This window comes from Otolemur garnettii, unplaced genomic scaffold (assembly GCF_000181295.1).
Source record: "Otolemur garnettii isolate 467f Iridium unplaced genomic scaffold, OtoGar3 scaffold00028, whole genome shotgun sequence".
In the NCBI taxonomy this organism is placed as follows: domain Eukaryota; kingdom Metazoa; phylum Chordata; class Mammalia; order Primates; family Galagidae; genus Otolemur; species Otolemur garnettii.
Genome location: NW_003852423.1, coordinates 12,899,116 through 12,914,321, shown reverse-complemented (window position 1 = coordinate 12,914,321; position 15,206 = coordinate 12,899,116). Strand labels below are relative to the sequence as shown.

The window sequence follows — 15,206 nt, the reverse complement described above, 5'->3', positions numbered from 1 at the left end:
GTGGCACCATATGTAGTCAAAACAAAGGACCAGATGTGCGCACAGCAACATGAGTGGATCTTTTAAAAGCACAGTGCTGAGGGGGAATTGTTAGAAGCGGGATGAGCCACATAACTGATAGCGTGAATATAAATTAAAAGCGTAGACACACAAAAGCCTACAGATTTTGCAGGATCCACAGAAATACAAATATTCACATTAAACACACCCATATGTTTGCCTATGGAAGGAGGGGCACAGGAGTGAGAGTTGGGATAAAAGACAGTACCTTTTGAAAATAAATAAAACAGACAAATGAGTAGAAAGTGGCATGAGCTGAAGAATGATAAATGCAACTGTGCACTGGAGGTGCAACTACAGGAGGTGGACCCACTCGCCTTTAGAGGTTCACGTATTCACTCAAACATAGACTATTCATGTCCAAGTTTATTGGTTTGGCTGGGCCTTGGGTTATATACACCCCCAACACCCTGGCGAGAGGAACCAGTAAGAACAGACACAGAAGAACCAAGGAAGTCAGAGGTGGGCGTGCAGGGATCTAGGGAAAGAGTCCAAGACAGGGCTGGGCAGCAGCTTGTGGGATGGGGAGTTGTAAAGGCTCTCGGGGCACTCTTATTGTTCCTCCAGAGGGTGGCAGACCCACTGCAGCTGCCTCAGCTCAGGTGTGGACTCCAGCCGCATGATGGGGCCAGCCTAGCACACAGATGTCAGCCCCTGCACCCCAGAGCAGGAAGGCCTGGTCCACTTAGCTTGGGTCCTCCGGGCTGGCAGAAGCTCAGGGTCATGGCCATGCCACTTGCGTGAGATCTCAGTCCTCACCTCCAGGGACAAGGGAGAAGATGTTAGGAAGGTATCACTGCAGCTTTGTTACTCAACCCCAGTGAGACTGAGGGTGCAGGAGGGGCCCCGTGGGAGAGACAGAGAGAGACGTGGGGCCGGGACAGCATTACACTGCCTCCTTGCTGCATTTCTGGCCGTTCTCTTCACTCCTTTCTCTACCTTTTTGCACTGCCTTTCTCTGAGCCCACTTAAGGCATTTACAGGTGCTTTCTTAAGTTCCTGGCCAAATAACTACTCTGTTCTCCCTGTACAACTTAGACCAGCCCCTGCTCTGGGGTTCAGTTTTGTGAGTTCAACTCTGGCCACTGTGAATCTGTCCATAGGACAAGGTCCAAAGGGAGAGAGGACCCAGAACCTGTCTGAGGGAGGTGAGGGAACTGAAGGTAAATGAATGAGAAGTGGCCTCGGGTGGATGGGGTGGGGGTCATCTGTATCTTTACAAATTCAAGTGGCTGTCAGGGAAAAGAGGGAGCCAAAAGGTGATGACCCACTTGACAACGCTGACCAACCACTAGAGCTGCAGCAATAGAGAAAAAGGAGAACGACTTTTGTTCAGCATAAAGACGGTCTTCCCTACAGCTGTCTGACAACAGAAAGAGCTGTTGGTAGGTAGTAAGCTCCCTGTCAGCAGAGGTATGTAACCGTATGGTATCCAACACTGCTTCTTGAGACAATCCTCTCACAAGTCTTCATGGGAACTCCCTTCCCAGATCCCACTGGTCTAGGCTAGGGCTGCTCCTTGTCCCTCCCAGGGCCCATGACACCACAGTTCTGTGTCTGCAGCTCAGACATCAGATAAGGATGTAGAAGACTCAGAGAGGCTGCGTTAGGGGTGAAGAGACCCTGAAGGAATGAGCACTTACAGACAGAGGTGGGAGGTGGGGTGGGGTGCAATACTCTACAGCTAGGGGATAGGGCACATGCAGTCAGTTCTTTAGCACCATGCAGAGCCCATGGCAAACAATGGGCACCAGAAGGAGCCCATCCCCCTGCTCACGCCCACAGCACAGAGGCCTAGGAATCTGGACACTGAGATAAATTCTCCCATCTCTCTCCCAGGAGAAAGACTGACCTAAAGGGAAAATCAGTGTCTTCTGGGTGGAATTCACTTTTCCTGTCTCTGCCATCTTACCGTGTTTCTGCAGGTGTGGCAGTGCCATCTATTCTGTCTACTCATGTCTATTCTCTTCATGTGTCTTTCTTCTAAGTGCTTTCTGCTTCCCCAGCTCTGCTCTGGCCCTTCCTCCTGGTCTCTACATCTGACTCTATTTTCCTAGTTCCCTGCATGTCTATTACTTTCTCGGTTCTTCTGTCTCTGCTCTCTCTGACCATCTCTCTCCCAACTGACATACTCCTTCTCCCACTGTTCCTTATGTTCAATTTTGGGGACACAGAGTTGAGCGATCACTTTAGACTCCCTGCTTTGATTCCTCTCCTGATCCTTGAAAGGCCTTCCTCCCTCCTAGTGAGTAGATGGTAGAACTTGGCCCAGCTCAGATGAACGACAGATAAAGGATGTTTACAGAAAACATTCAGGTTCAGCTTGATCCAGGAGCTCAGGACAGACCACCACAAACAATAATAGGAGTCAAGGTGTAGCCCGAACTGGAATTTACAGAGGCTTGGCAGGTGGAAAGTGGGGCTCAATAAGTAGAGGATAGCCCTGAGAATCACACACCTCTTGGTTGAGGAAGCAGTAGAGGACAGCAACAATGAAGCCCTGTAAGCCCAAAGAGAAAGAACCCCATCAGAACACTTTGGCCTGGCCTCAGTTCCAATAGTCTTTCTACCACCTTTTACCTACCCGGCCCCAGGCTGTGGCTTGAGCCAGGTCTGTGCCCAAAGGAAATTTAGATCCATTCACTTACTATGAACCAGGCATATGGTCTCATATAATTTCCAAAACAAGCCTGCCCAGGGCTGTATTGTTCACCCCATTTCTCTGGCTTTCTTTATTTCTGTATCCCCCATAATGAGCATATCACTTGGCACATAAAAGGGCTCAGTAAAAGTTGCATAGGTAGGATGGATAGATGATTGGATGGATAGGTAAATGGGTGCATGTGTAGTGGAATGAATAGAGTGATGGAGGGATGGATAGAAGATAGGCAGACTGATAGATGAATAGATATATGAATAAGAATAGCCTTTGCCCTATCATGAAGTCAGAAAAGACCTGAGGGCAACAGCACCTCCCTCCTGCCCAAGGACTTAAAGGGAAAGACCACCTATGGGGCCCTCACCTGGAAGGAGCCCAGTCCCAGCTCCAATGGGAGGCGGATGCCCAGGCCAGCATTGTCAGGCAGGAAGTTAAAGATGATATAGTGAATTCCAAACAGTGGGATAAGAAGAAGCGTCGACTTGGAGAGACGCCTGTAAGAAAGACAAAACCGAGGCTCCCAAGGCTGAGATTATAGATACCTATGTGTACCCTGTCTGCTCTCACTCCAGCACCTCCCATGTCCATCCTGTGCGTCAGCCACCCCAGGAAACTCCACCTCCCCACACTCAGCCTGGGCTTCCTTACTTTGGGGACCTGCATCCTGCTGTTTCCTCTGCCAAGTGCTCTTGTCACAGTATATTCCAAAGTCTATGAGTCTTGTTCAAAGTCTAATTCAAAGACGGCTTCCTCCAAGGAGTCTTCCCTGACCTTCCCTTCAACCCTCTTTGGAGAGGTTCTCCCTCCCAGGTTCCCATAGAATTGATCCCAGCACTCAGCCTATTTAGCATAGAGTCCCCACTTTCCCATGTGGTGGTTTCCTAGCAGGAAGGGACAAGGTCTATACTCTCTCTGGGAATACTGGGAAGATCATGAATGCCTGCTGGATGAGAGAAAACCACATTGACTCCCTCTCCAGTGTGCCCTACAAACACCCACCCACACACACACACACACACACACAGTACCAATACTGAGACTGGGTGTGGAGGCTGCCCTGAGCTGGTTCCAATTTCCTCAGCAGGATGCGAATAATATTAAGAAAAAGCCCAAAGTTCACCTGAAAGTAGAAGTGCAGGAAGATGGAGGGCAAGTATTAGCGTAGCCCGGAGCCCCAGCACCTTTGAGTCTGAAAACCCCAAATCCTTGAGACACTGGGGTGTGCAGGCAGATGGACAAACAGATCATGTGGGAACCTAGAGGTGGGGAGGTCCCACATGCCCACAGGCAAGCCTTGGAGGGCAGAGGAGGCCTCAGGGTCCTCCTCCTCTCCAATCCCAGGAACAGGTTGGGAGGGTCAGGTCTTGTCATCTGCCTCCAGCCACTTCCAGGCTCTTTTCTCTCACTTTGACCAGTTGCTAAATTGAGACAAATCTGCACACTTACCAAAGTGGTGTGAAGCCACCCTCCCTGGCTCTGTGTTACAGGTGGGAGCAGGGGCATGAACGCTCAGCGCAGGCTCGGTGGGCTTCCTCCCACCCGAGCCTCACCCGGCAACGGGAGATGCTCTGCAACCAGCACCCCAGGGTCTACCAAAACCTGAGCTAGAGGGGCCTGCATGCTGGTTGAAACCCCGCCCCTCAGATTTACCAACGGGACATTGTAACCCAGAGAGGGCCTCCCAGAGAATCAGAGACAGAGCAAGGCCGGAACCCAGGTTTCCCGACTCCCAGCCTGGATTTGAGTTTCCTGTTGGGCAAGGCCCCTCGGTGGGTCCAGAGAGGTTGGTTGAATAAAGCAAAAGTTGCTCGCCCAGGAACTGACCGCAACGGAGAGCACGATGGGCCCTTTGATGATCCACCAGTAGGGGGAGCTGTCGTCCAGGTCCCAGCACCTAGAGAGGACGCCGAGAACGCAAAGGCTGGAAAGACCCCTCTTCTGTAGTAGCCCAGGCCCCTCTCTCCTCTCTCGGGCATTCACGTCTTCGGTTCTCATCCCATCTCTCTTCCCCGCTTCCAGCCTTTCCCGGCTCAGCCAGTTAGGTCCCCCTCTGAAAGGGGCGCCCCAATCCAAGCTAGGTTCACCCTTTCCCTTCACCTAAATGAATAAACTTCTCCAAAATCAGTCTGTCTGCTCGATGCCCCCTTACTGGCCCCGACACTTCTCTTGAGGCCTCGCTCACAGCGCCCGCTCTCTGCCCGGCTCATGCCCCTTCTGAGCTCTCCAGAGTGCCTCCTCCCCGGTACCCCGCCCAGACTGTCCCCCTCCTCCTTCCAGCCTGGACAGCGTCCCATTCCAGGCCCCCGCTGACCCAGGGCGGGTGAGTTCAGACTCACGCGATGTCCTCGAAAGCCAGCTTGCAGCCCACCCACGTGCCGGTGAGGATCATGGGCAGCCCTGTAGGGGCGCAGAGGAGACAGGAGGGAGCCGGCTGCATCCTGGCTCTGAGATCCGGCCTCACCTCCCACCCCACTGGTCACCATCGCCACTGCCACTGCCAACCACAGGGGCACTTCGAAGCGAGCACTCTCTCGCACTTTCTGTAGGTCTTGGGCCCCCTTCCCCTCTCTGAGGCTCAGGGTGTGTGAGCTCCCGGGGCCCCCTGCCCACAGCCCTTCTCCTCCCTGCGGAGTCCAGCCAGCCCTCGGTGCTCACCCCAGCCAGCAAGAACCAGCCACCAGAAGGCGCTCCTGGAGCCGGGGGAGGTAGAGGCCAGGAGGCAGGTCAGGTAGACGGCTTCTGCCAACAGCCAGCTGAAGTTGGTCATGGTGGCAAAATGGGAGGTTGCCACAGAGACCTTGCACAGAACCTAGGGGCCGGGACCTGGGTGCTTCAGAGCCGTGCTGCCCACTGGAGGGCCTACCTGTCTACCCCACCGCACTTAGACCTGGAACGTCCAGCCCCGCTCCACCTTAGGCTGGATTATCCGACTCCTTGAGCTCCCCTAGAGGGGACGTGGCAGCGTAATGTGATGGTTACGGGCACAGAGTTGGGATCCAGACAGCCTGAACTCGAGTTTACCATCTATTAGCTGTGCAAACCTCCTCACGCCTTGGCCTTTCATCAATACCTAGTTTAGGTCCTTGTCATAAGGATTAAACTGCCTAAGAATTGCTTCTGCTTTCACTGCCCTTCCACCCTTCCTTGAGCTCAGGTCAATCCCTAGAGCTGTGACTAGAGTATTTATTCATGTACACCTGTGTCTTACACACACACACACACACCTGTGCGTGCATCCATTCACTGCACGACTCACTCATGTGTCAGAGCCAGCAGGACCATCTCTGAGCTCAGGGAGTCCAGGTTTGGGCCCAACCCCACCACTGTGCAGTTGGGTGACCTTGCCAATTGCCCCTCATCTACAAAATGGGATTAAAACGATAACTTTCTTCTTTAAGTTGTTCTGAAGATCAAAGGAGATAATACAGTTGACCCCTGAAGGACACAGGTTTGAACTGCCTGGGTTCAGTTGGACCCAGATATTCCTCCGCCTTTGCCACCCTGAGACAGGAAGATCAACCCCACTTTTTTCCCCTCCTCCTCACCCTACTCAGTGGGAAAATGACAGGATGAAAACCTTTATGATGCTCTGCTTCCACTTAATAGTCGACATATTTTCTCTTCTGTATGGTTTTCTTAATAACAGCTTATTTTCTCTAGTTTACTTTATTGTAAGAATATGGTTTATATTAATAATACATATAACGTACAAAATATGTATTAATTGACTGTCTGTGTTACCAGTGAGGCTTCCAGTCAATCGTAGGCTATCAATGGTTAAGTTTGGCGGAGTCAAACGTTATATGTAGACTTTCAGCTGTGTGGGAGTTGACCCCCTAACCTGTGTTCTTTAAAGGCCCCTGTATGATGTAAAGCACTTACTGCAATGCCTGGCCCATAATAAACCTCATCACATACTATTACTAATTCTTTCATTAATTAACTGAGGTCATTTGTTAGTTTGTTTACTCAGTTACCCATTCATTTCCAGCACAGTTTTAGAGGATCTACTAGGTGCTGGGCCTGAATACTTTGCCCAACTTCCTTTAAATCTCAGTCTCCTCCTATTCCTCCACCCACTCCAGTTCCTCACTCACGCCCCAGGTCCTCCTGTCTTGAAGAGTGTGTGCCCCTCCACTTGGTGTGTCCTCCCTCCCACCTCATCTCCCCATAGTGACTCTTACCCAGCTTCAAAGCCACCTCCTCCCTGAAGCCCTCTCTCATTCTCTCTCAGCTCTTAGCTCCCTCCACCTAGGAGTCCCATAATCTGCATTGCATTCTGTCCCCTGGGCGCTTCATGAAGGAGGCACCCAGCTCTGCCCAGCCACAGGTGGACAAGTGCTCAGGGAGATAGGAAAGGCAAGGGTGGGGCAGAGTGAAATGTGCTCTCGGGTGGAATATGGAATGTGGAGGTGCAGCGTGGGGGGAAAGGCAGGGACTGGCACTACAGCTCAGGAAGGGTATGAGGATTTAGGGCCCGTCACGGGGAGGGGTGATTTCCCTTTCCATAACTGTCCAGGTAGGAGCCCCAAGCCCAGGCCCTAGGATAAGTCAGGCACATTGAGGTCCCTAATCCCACCTCCTATGCCCACCCACCCCAACCCTCCACCCATGGGCATTACAGTGGAGAAGCTGCAGTGGTCAGTGTCATCCCCGTGGAAGAGGGCGGCGTCCTTCAGGAACACAGCCCCTGCCTTGAGGATGAAGGTGGTGAACAGCTGGGTATGGATGTAGTTCCGGGGGCAGTGGAGCCGCCTGGGGGGGATGGGAGAGATGGATGAGGGGCAGGAGGCCAAGTTGGAGGGCTTCCACTGTGCCACAACAGGGGCCTGGCAAGGCTGGGCTGACCAGTGCAGGAGGTGAATCGAATTGAGTTGAATTAAATTGAGCTGAACTTGAGGCTTCAGTTTTAAGACAACTGACCAGCCACTGCCTTAGACTCAGTACAGGTGCAGGAACAGAGAAAAGTACTAGTCCCTGCCTCAAAGGCATTCATGGTATAGGGGCACAGCGGCAAAAACGGTGGGCACTGCCAGTGGAAGCCCCCTGGGTTATCAGAGAGAAGACTCATCCCCAAGAGACAAAGAACGGCACAGGCCAGAGGTGGGACTCAGACTTTGAAGTCCAGGAGGCCTTACAAGAGACAATGGTCAGATAGTTGGAACAGTCAAGAAGAGCTCTGTGAAGGAGGCAAAAGGATTCTTAGATGCAGGTGGGAGCTGGGCTTTGGATTTTGATGGGTGTAAATACACTGACCAAAAGGAGGCAATCCAAGCAAACAGAATGAGCACCACATCACTAAGGTGTGGAGGGAGCAGTGAGCTCTGGTGTGTAAAGAGATGGGTCTAGTTGGGGAAAAGGGAAGGACAATGGATATAGTGTCTACATCTGGGAACCTCTTGGCTACTGAGACAAGGAGTCAGACTTGGTCCTCCAGGCAATAGGAAGCCCATGAAGATGCTTGAGGTGGGGATGAGGATGGCAAACCTGAGAGTGAGCAGGATGGTGATGGCCATAAAGAGGGCTACAACCGAGATGCTATGGCCCATGGTGTAGATGATCTTCATTGCAGAGAAGTACGATTTCTGAGGAGAGTAAGATAGAAGGTCTTTGCAGGGCTTTGGGGGAAAGGGAGGCTTGGCAATCGAGCAGGTGAAGCCTTTGCAGTTCCACCCAAAGCTTCCCATCCAGGGCAGAGGTGTCTGCGGTAACGTGGAAAACTCCCTCTGTGCACTGAAGCTTCTGTTTACAGCCCATCTTTCCCCAGCCTGCTGGTGAGGGAGGGACAGTGGTGGCAGTAGAGATGCTTAACACTTACTGTGCTCTGGGGTGGGGAGAGGCAGCAGCAGAAACTGCATGTCCCTGGGGAATGACAACAGCCTGAGAGGAAATCAGCTTGTTTATTGACATCCAGCTTGCTTGCTGGCTTGGGAACACAACATCCCCAAATAAGGAGACAGCCAGGGACAGCTGGGAACAGCCAGGGACAGCTTGGAACAGCCACAGGCAAAAGCTTCCCATCCAGGTGTTCCAATCAATCAGAATCCATCCTGGCCCCCAGAAATGGAGGGTGCAGGCAAGGGAAGCGAGCTGGGACCCAGGCACTGGCCCCAGTTTCAGCTCTTCTGTGGGACTCGGGCAATCAGCACCTCTCTCTGACTCAGTCTTTTTATCTGATGAGGTCATGTGTTACCTTTCAGGGCCATGGGAGAGAGACATGAGATGATAGATGTGGAAGCACCTTGCAAAGCCCTGCTCCATGCAGAAGTGTGGGTGCACTGGCTGGAGGTAGGGGATCTCTGTGATCATGTCTGGGCCTGAGTTTCCCTCATCTGCCCACACCATAGCCATGCACACTGCTCCACAGGTTGGGGCCTGGAGAATGAAGGAAGAGCTTTCCCTGGGTTACCAGGAGCCTTGTTTCCTCTGGAGCCACTCAAAACTTCCTGCCTTGGAGGCCTGAGCACAGAAAGGAAAGAGTGCCCAGCACTGTCACACCTGCTCTCTGCTGTTCCTCTCCTCCAAGCAACTTGGCCAATGTGCCACCCTTGAGGAATCAGGCAACCACTCCCTCACCTCTGGACACTTTACTGCCCTCTGCTGGAAAACCACTGCAATTAATCATCCAACCTGCCCGCCAGAAAGGGAATGGCAGGCCCCATTGCTGCTCAGTCCTCCTCTCATACAAATGTCCATGGCAATCCTGCCTCCAGATGCTGGAAAACTTACCTCCTCAGCCAGCAGCTCCAGGGGCACAGGGCAGGCCACAGTGTAAGGTGGGAAAGGCTCAGACCACCCTGTCATGGTACAATCCCGCTTCACAGCCCCTAGGAGGCAAGTGAGAGGCTCTGGTCACAACTCCTTCCCTTGCCCCAGGAGGCACTGTGGACCACTGAGTAACCCTGGCAGGGTTTGCACAGGCAGTCCTTGTTGGTGCAGAGAGAGGGCAACCTTCCCTCTAGAAGCCTGGGCTCCAGGTCCACTCTGCCTAGAACACACACTGGGCCCTTCCCCCCTGCCCTTAACGGTATCGCTTATAACCAGAGAAAGTCATCCCCCTGAGGGGCAGAAAGGAGTGAGCGGGGCTACCAGCATCCTAAGGAAGTGGGGAAGACATTCAGGCCAGGGAGGCGGGGCAGGAGGCAAGGCGCCTTCTACCCTCCCCATCCTGGGCAGCTGGTGACCCTGGCATTCAGACAGGCCCTGCCCTCCCCTGCCCTCCTCCTTGCCTCCTGCTAACATCCAGAGAGCATGTGCTCATGCAGAGCTCCAGGTTAATACTCATATCTCCCCAAGTCAAGGGTCAGGATCACACCAGCAGAGAGGATGTTAGTATTCAAACCAGGTCTGTCTGCCCAAAAGCCAATGACGTGTTACTGCCACTGGTAATTCTGCCACTTCCAGATGAAACTACCTCCCTTCCCACTGCCTCTCCCAAGACCCCTCACCTGGCTCTGAGCTGAAGTGAGAAAAGAAATCCGGGCAGGGGAGGGTGACCCACTCTCCAGAGCCTGCCACTGGCCAGCACAGCAGTCCATCCCAGGTCCTAGGGCAGCCTAGGTAGAGAGATGGGGAAGGCCAGACTCAGGGTAAGGTTGCCCCTGACATTCTAAGTGGTAAGGCACAGACAGTGAGGGAATCAGAGGAGCCCATACCCATGGTAGTGTTGGGCATCCCATCCGCTGCTTGCAGACAGGAAATCTCGTCCTCTCTCAACTGGGTGATGACATCACATTCTGGGTGCACATAGCCCAGTGCCTGCAGGAAGGAGTTAACAGGGTGAGTCAAGTCAAGGTGCTCTGATCTGCGTGGCCTGAGAACAGAGACAGAGCTTGGTTCATACTGAGCCTAAGCACGGGCCTGTCCCACAGTGCTTACAGGTACGTTTGAATGTTCAGGTGTAGGAGTGGAGGGAAGGAGGAAGGGGAGGGAGAGAAGAATGAAAGGGGAAGGCAGAGGGAGGATGGAAAAAGAGAGGAAGGAGGGAAGCTTCCGCTTTCCATCCCGTGGCAGTGAGTTCTGAGACACATTGACCAAATGCTTCAGAAACTCTCACAGAGACACAGATATGGCCATCTCAGTCCTTGCAGTGGCCATTCCTCCTTCCCTGTGTCACTTTTTTTGTTCTGCATTCCTGCTCCTTGGAAACAATTCTGCATAAACTATCTTGGTAGGTGGAATGATGGCCCCCAAAGATGTTCTAGTCCCTGGAATCTGTAAATATATTCCCTTACGTGGCAAATGGACTCTGCAGATGAGGTTAAGCTGAGGGCTTTGAGAAGAGGAGATGAGCCTTATAATGCGAAGGGGAGAGAAAGCCTGAGATTCGAAGATACACAGATATACTGCTGGCTGTGGAGATGGAGGCTGGGGCCACAAGCCAAGGAAATGGACCCTCCCCACCGTCCCCTCACGGTATGCAGGAAGCAATGCAGCCCTGCCAACGCCTTGAATTTAGGCCACAGGAAGTCAAGCTGGACTTCTGACCTTTGTCTCAGGTTCTGCACTCAGGGGTACCCAGGCAAGTGAGTAGATTAGTAAGTGGGACAGTACAGGGGTGAACTTGTAATTCTTTGAGAATTCTCCATACTTCTTTCCATAAAGCTTGTATTAGTTTGCAATCCCACCAGCGGTGTAGAAGCGTTCCCTTCTCTCCACATCCATGCTAGCATCTGCAGATTTGGAACTTTATGATGTGAGCTAACTCCTAAATGGAGTTAGGTGACATCTCAGAGTGGTTTTAATTTGCATTTCTCTGATGATTAAAGATGCTGAGCATTTTTTCATGTGTTGGCCAATCGTCTGTCATCTTCAGAGAAGTTTCTGTTCAAGTCTCTTACCCACATAGAAATGTTCGATCTCACAATCCCATTACTGGGCATCTACCCAGAAGAACAAAAATCACAGTACCACAAAAACATTTGCCTCAGAATGTTTACTGCAGCTCAATTCATAATTGGCAAGTCATGGAAGCAGCCCAAATGCCCATCAACCCATGAATGGATTAATAAATTTTGGTGCATGTATACCATGAAATACTATGCAGCCATATAAAGGTGGAGATTTTGTATCTTTTATGTTTACTTGGCTGGAGTTGAAACACATTCTTCTTAGTAAACACACTCTTCTTACTTGACATTACTAAAGTATCTTAAGAATGGAAAAAAAGTATCCAATGCATTCAGTACTAATATGAAACCAATATGTAAACATTTATACACTCTCACGAATGATAGAACACAAATATAGTCTAGCAAGGGGGGACAGGTGAGGAGGGAGAGAGGAGGGGAAGAGAAGGCATTTGGTGGGATCTCACCTAATGTGTATGATGTGGGGGTGTTCGGCGTGCCCCCCCAGGGGTAAGGGGCTCTCCTACAACTTGAATTTTACCTTGGAAGTGAGAACAATGTAACCTAAAAATTTGTTCCCTCATATTAATTTGAAATTAAAAAAAAGAAAGTACAGGGGTGAATACACAGATGAGGAGAAGCAGCAAGTGGATGTGGATACAAAGATGAATGAATGAATGAATGAATGATGAGACTGCCTGGCTGGCTGAGTATGCACAGCCAGACAGAGGAATAGATGGGTGAGTGCACAGTGCAGGCATGCTGCATGAGTGGGGTGCTGTGTAAAGATGGGTGGGCCCATGGAGAGGTAGATGGAAGGAGCATGGCCCAGATGTGTGGCCACACAATCATGAGGGCTACAGTTTGGGGAGCTTCCCAAACCTGGTGCTGCCAGTGACCACAAAGAATAGTCTCTGGAAGCTATAAAATGAGTTGTTTTTATGGAAATACTCTAACACTATTGCTGAAAATGTGCCCCTCAAAACTAACTGGAGATTGACAGGGATAGGGCCAGGAATATGCAGAGATCTTCGTAGATCCAGGACTTTGCATTTCAACAAGTTCTCCAGGGAGCTAGGAGTCACCTGCAGGAATTCCTAACACCTGTCGCTCCCTCTGCCCCAGACTGGAGGAAAACCAGAGTCAGAGCCCAAATGAATAAGCCGGCGGGAGGCCAGTTTTATAAGACACGCTTCCTGAACTGTGAACTGGGTCTATAGCACACACATTTCTGTATAACGTGCACAACCAGTGAAGACGTCTATTCCCGAGGCTTTTGCAGAGGAGGAATGGCTGGGAGAGAGAAGGGCCTGGTCCCAATGGATCCCATGCAAACTGGGATCAAAGGCGAGACAGGCACTGAGGGGAACTGGGGAGGTGGTATTTGAGTTGGACCTGGGGACAAAAGAACATTTTGAAACCACACACACACAGAGAGACACGCGTAGCAGGGAGAAGAGCATTCAGAACAGGGAGAACAGCCTGTGCAGAGACAGGGCGTGGGGACAAACACAGTGTATGTCGGGAGCATCTGAGCTGGCAAGGAGAGGACAGGTCTAATGTTTGTCTCCTCGGGGCCATCCGCACACACGTGCACCCCCCACATACCTCCAGAGTCCCGCAGGATCCGTGTCAGCAAATGTTTCATCAGTGATTTGATAGAAATGCAAGTGCAGCCAGCAGCGCAATGGACGTGTAACAGGCTGGGACCGGGGACTCTGACCCCCAGGCTGAGGACAGTGGGGCATGGGGGAGCTCATGGAAGAGATGTACACACACACACACACCGGACTCTGGGGGAGTCGGGGGGAGAATCGACGGCCCTGCACCCCTGGCCTCGCTGCCTGTGGTGGCTGCTCATCCCAGCGTCTATGAGGACAGAGCCTACGCCAGGAGACAAAGTTCAGTTCTAGTTCTGGCACCAGCACCATCTGTTCATTGATCACCACCTGCTCTCATGACACCCTCCTAAAAGTAAAGCTTTTGCCGGCCAGGTGCGATGGTATAATCCTAGCCCCCTGGGAGGCCAAGGAGGGAAGATTGCTTGAGCTCAGGAGTTCAAGACCAGATGAGCAAAAGTGAGAGCCCTGCCTCCACTAAAAAAAATAGGAAAATCAGCCAGCCCTTCTGGTGGGCACCTATAGTCCCAGCTACTTGGGAGGCTGAGGCAGAAGGATCGCGAGCCCAGAAAGTTGAGGTTGCTATGAAATAGGCTCTCCAGCCTTGGCAGCAGAATGAGACTCTGTCTCAATCAATCGATCAATCAATAAGGCTTTGACTATAGGGGGCACAGAGCTTAGAGGGAAGGACCACCTCTCCAGATGGGGAGGGCAGTAGGAGTCATCTGTAGTACACCTCTGTGCCCAGCCCCGACAAATCCCAGACCCCCCTCAATGCACAACTCTAGGCACCAATATTTTTTCTTTTTACAAGAGATAAGTGAGGTTCAAGAAGGGTGAGGAACTTGCACTCAGTCACGCAGCTGGTTTAATGGTTCCAAGATTCAAACCCAAAGCTTAGGGTCAGGGGCCACGAGGTGCCTGGAAGTCTCACAGTGCTGCAGCGAGGCGTAGAGGAAGGAGATTTCCGTTCTCTTAGGCCCTGAGGAGCAGCAGCCTGCCAGCCACTCATACTTGAGACTCCCCTCCAGGCCCCTGTGGTCACCTGCAGTAGCTTCCTGGAAATAATGCTGGGAAATTGCAGCACATTCAGAGAGGACACCGGTCCTGGTGCCCCACGCTTCAGCGTTCTAGGCCGCACAGTAATATTTGGCTCCAAAAGCTCCCCCCAGATACCATGAGAGGAGGAGCCCCTAAATGCAGGAGCAGGGGGAGCTACAAGCACCAAGTCCCAAGCTGACTGTGCCCACTCAGCTTCAAAGGGAACCCCCAAATTGGAGTGTGGCTTGGGGAAGCCTAGGGCTGGGGAGGAGTCAGGAGAGCTGCTCATGGGACCGTGTGCAGGCACCAGCACATGCAGCTTAGAGAAAACGCAGGTTTGGGGTGTGAAGAGGTGGCTTTGGCTTTGCCTCCACAGCTCTCAGACACTGTCACAGGGCAAACATAGTCTCTGTGGGCCCCCCAGAGGGCATTGCTAAGCCCTGAAGCAAGCAAGAGGCAGTCAGCTCGGCTCAGCCCTGGGAAGGAATCGTGGGTGCTACCTTGAGTCAGAGCAGATTGCTTAGGGAAGAGGAAAGAAGGAGGGAGCCCCAGGATCCCTTCTCTGAGCTGCCTGTGCTCTGGAAGGGCAGTGGGGTCTCCACCAGGCTCCCATGGGCTTTGGATCCCCCAAATCTGGAGCCTGGTGGGAGAGGCAGGAGGGTCCATGCTGGCTACTCACCATCGGTACTGGGCCCAGCAGGCAGAGGACGCAGGTGCCCCATGTGCAGTGGTCCATGCTGGGGGCTCAGCAGCGGCTCCCTCAGACGGCGTTAGTGCACCTTGGCTCTACCTCCCCACTGTCCCTCAACACTGTCGCTGCCACCGCACCCTCCACCTCCCCTTTGTAGGTGGCTGTTTACATAGGCAGGAGGCAGCAAGGGGACACAACCAGCTGAATATTCACCAGGACTGAAGGACACTGTGCCCAACTCAGCCCTGGGCCTGGGGGTGACGTCGTGTCTCCAGCGGGGAGAGGCT

At 52.3% G+C, this 15,206-nt stretch overlaps 1 protein-coding gene across 1 annotated transcript; it reads right to left on the bottom strand.

The window, feature by feature from the left end:
• Window positions 1-693: 693 nt before the first annotated feature.
• On the bottom strand, window positions 694-14,964 carry GHRHR (growth hormone releasing hormone receptor). Its single transcript, XM_003788555.1, has 13 exons — window positions 14,908-14,964; window positions 10,375-10,477; window positions 10,168-10,275; window positions 9,449-9,546; window positions 8,207-8,304; window positions 7,342-7,474; window positions 5,375-5,528; window positions 5,056-5,116; window positions 4,544-4,613; window positions 3,748-3,839; window positions 3,084-3,213; window positions 2,519-2,560; window positions 694-819 (listed from the first exon to the last, which is right to left on the bottom strand). Exons 1-13 carry the CDS (start codon window positions 14,962-14,964, stop codon window positions 694-696), a joined length of 1,272 nt encoding a protein of 423 aa, XP_003788603.1.
• Window positions 14,965-15,206: the final 242 nt, after the last annotated feature.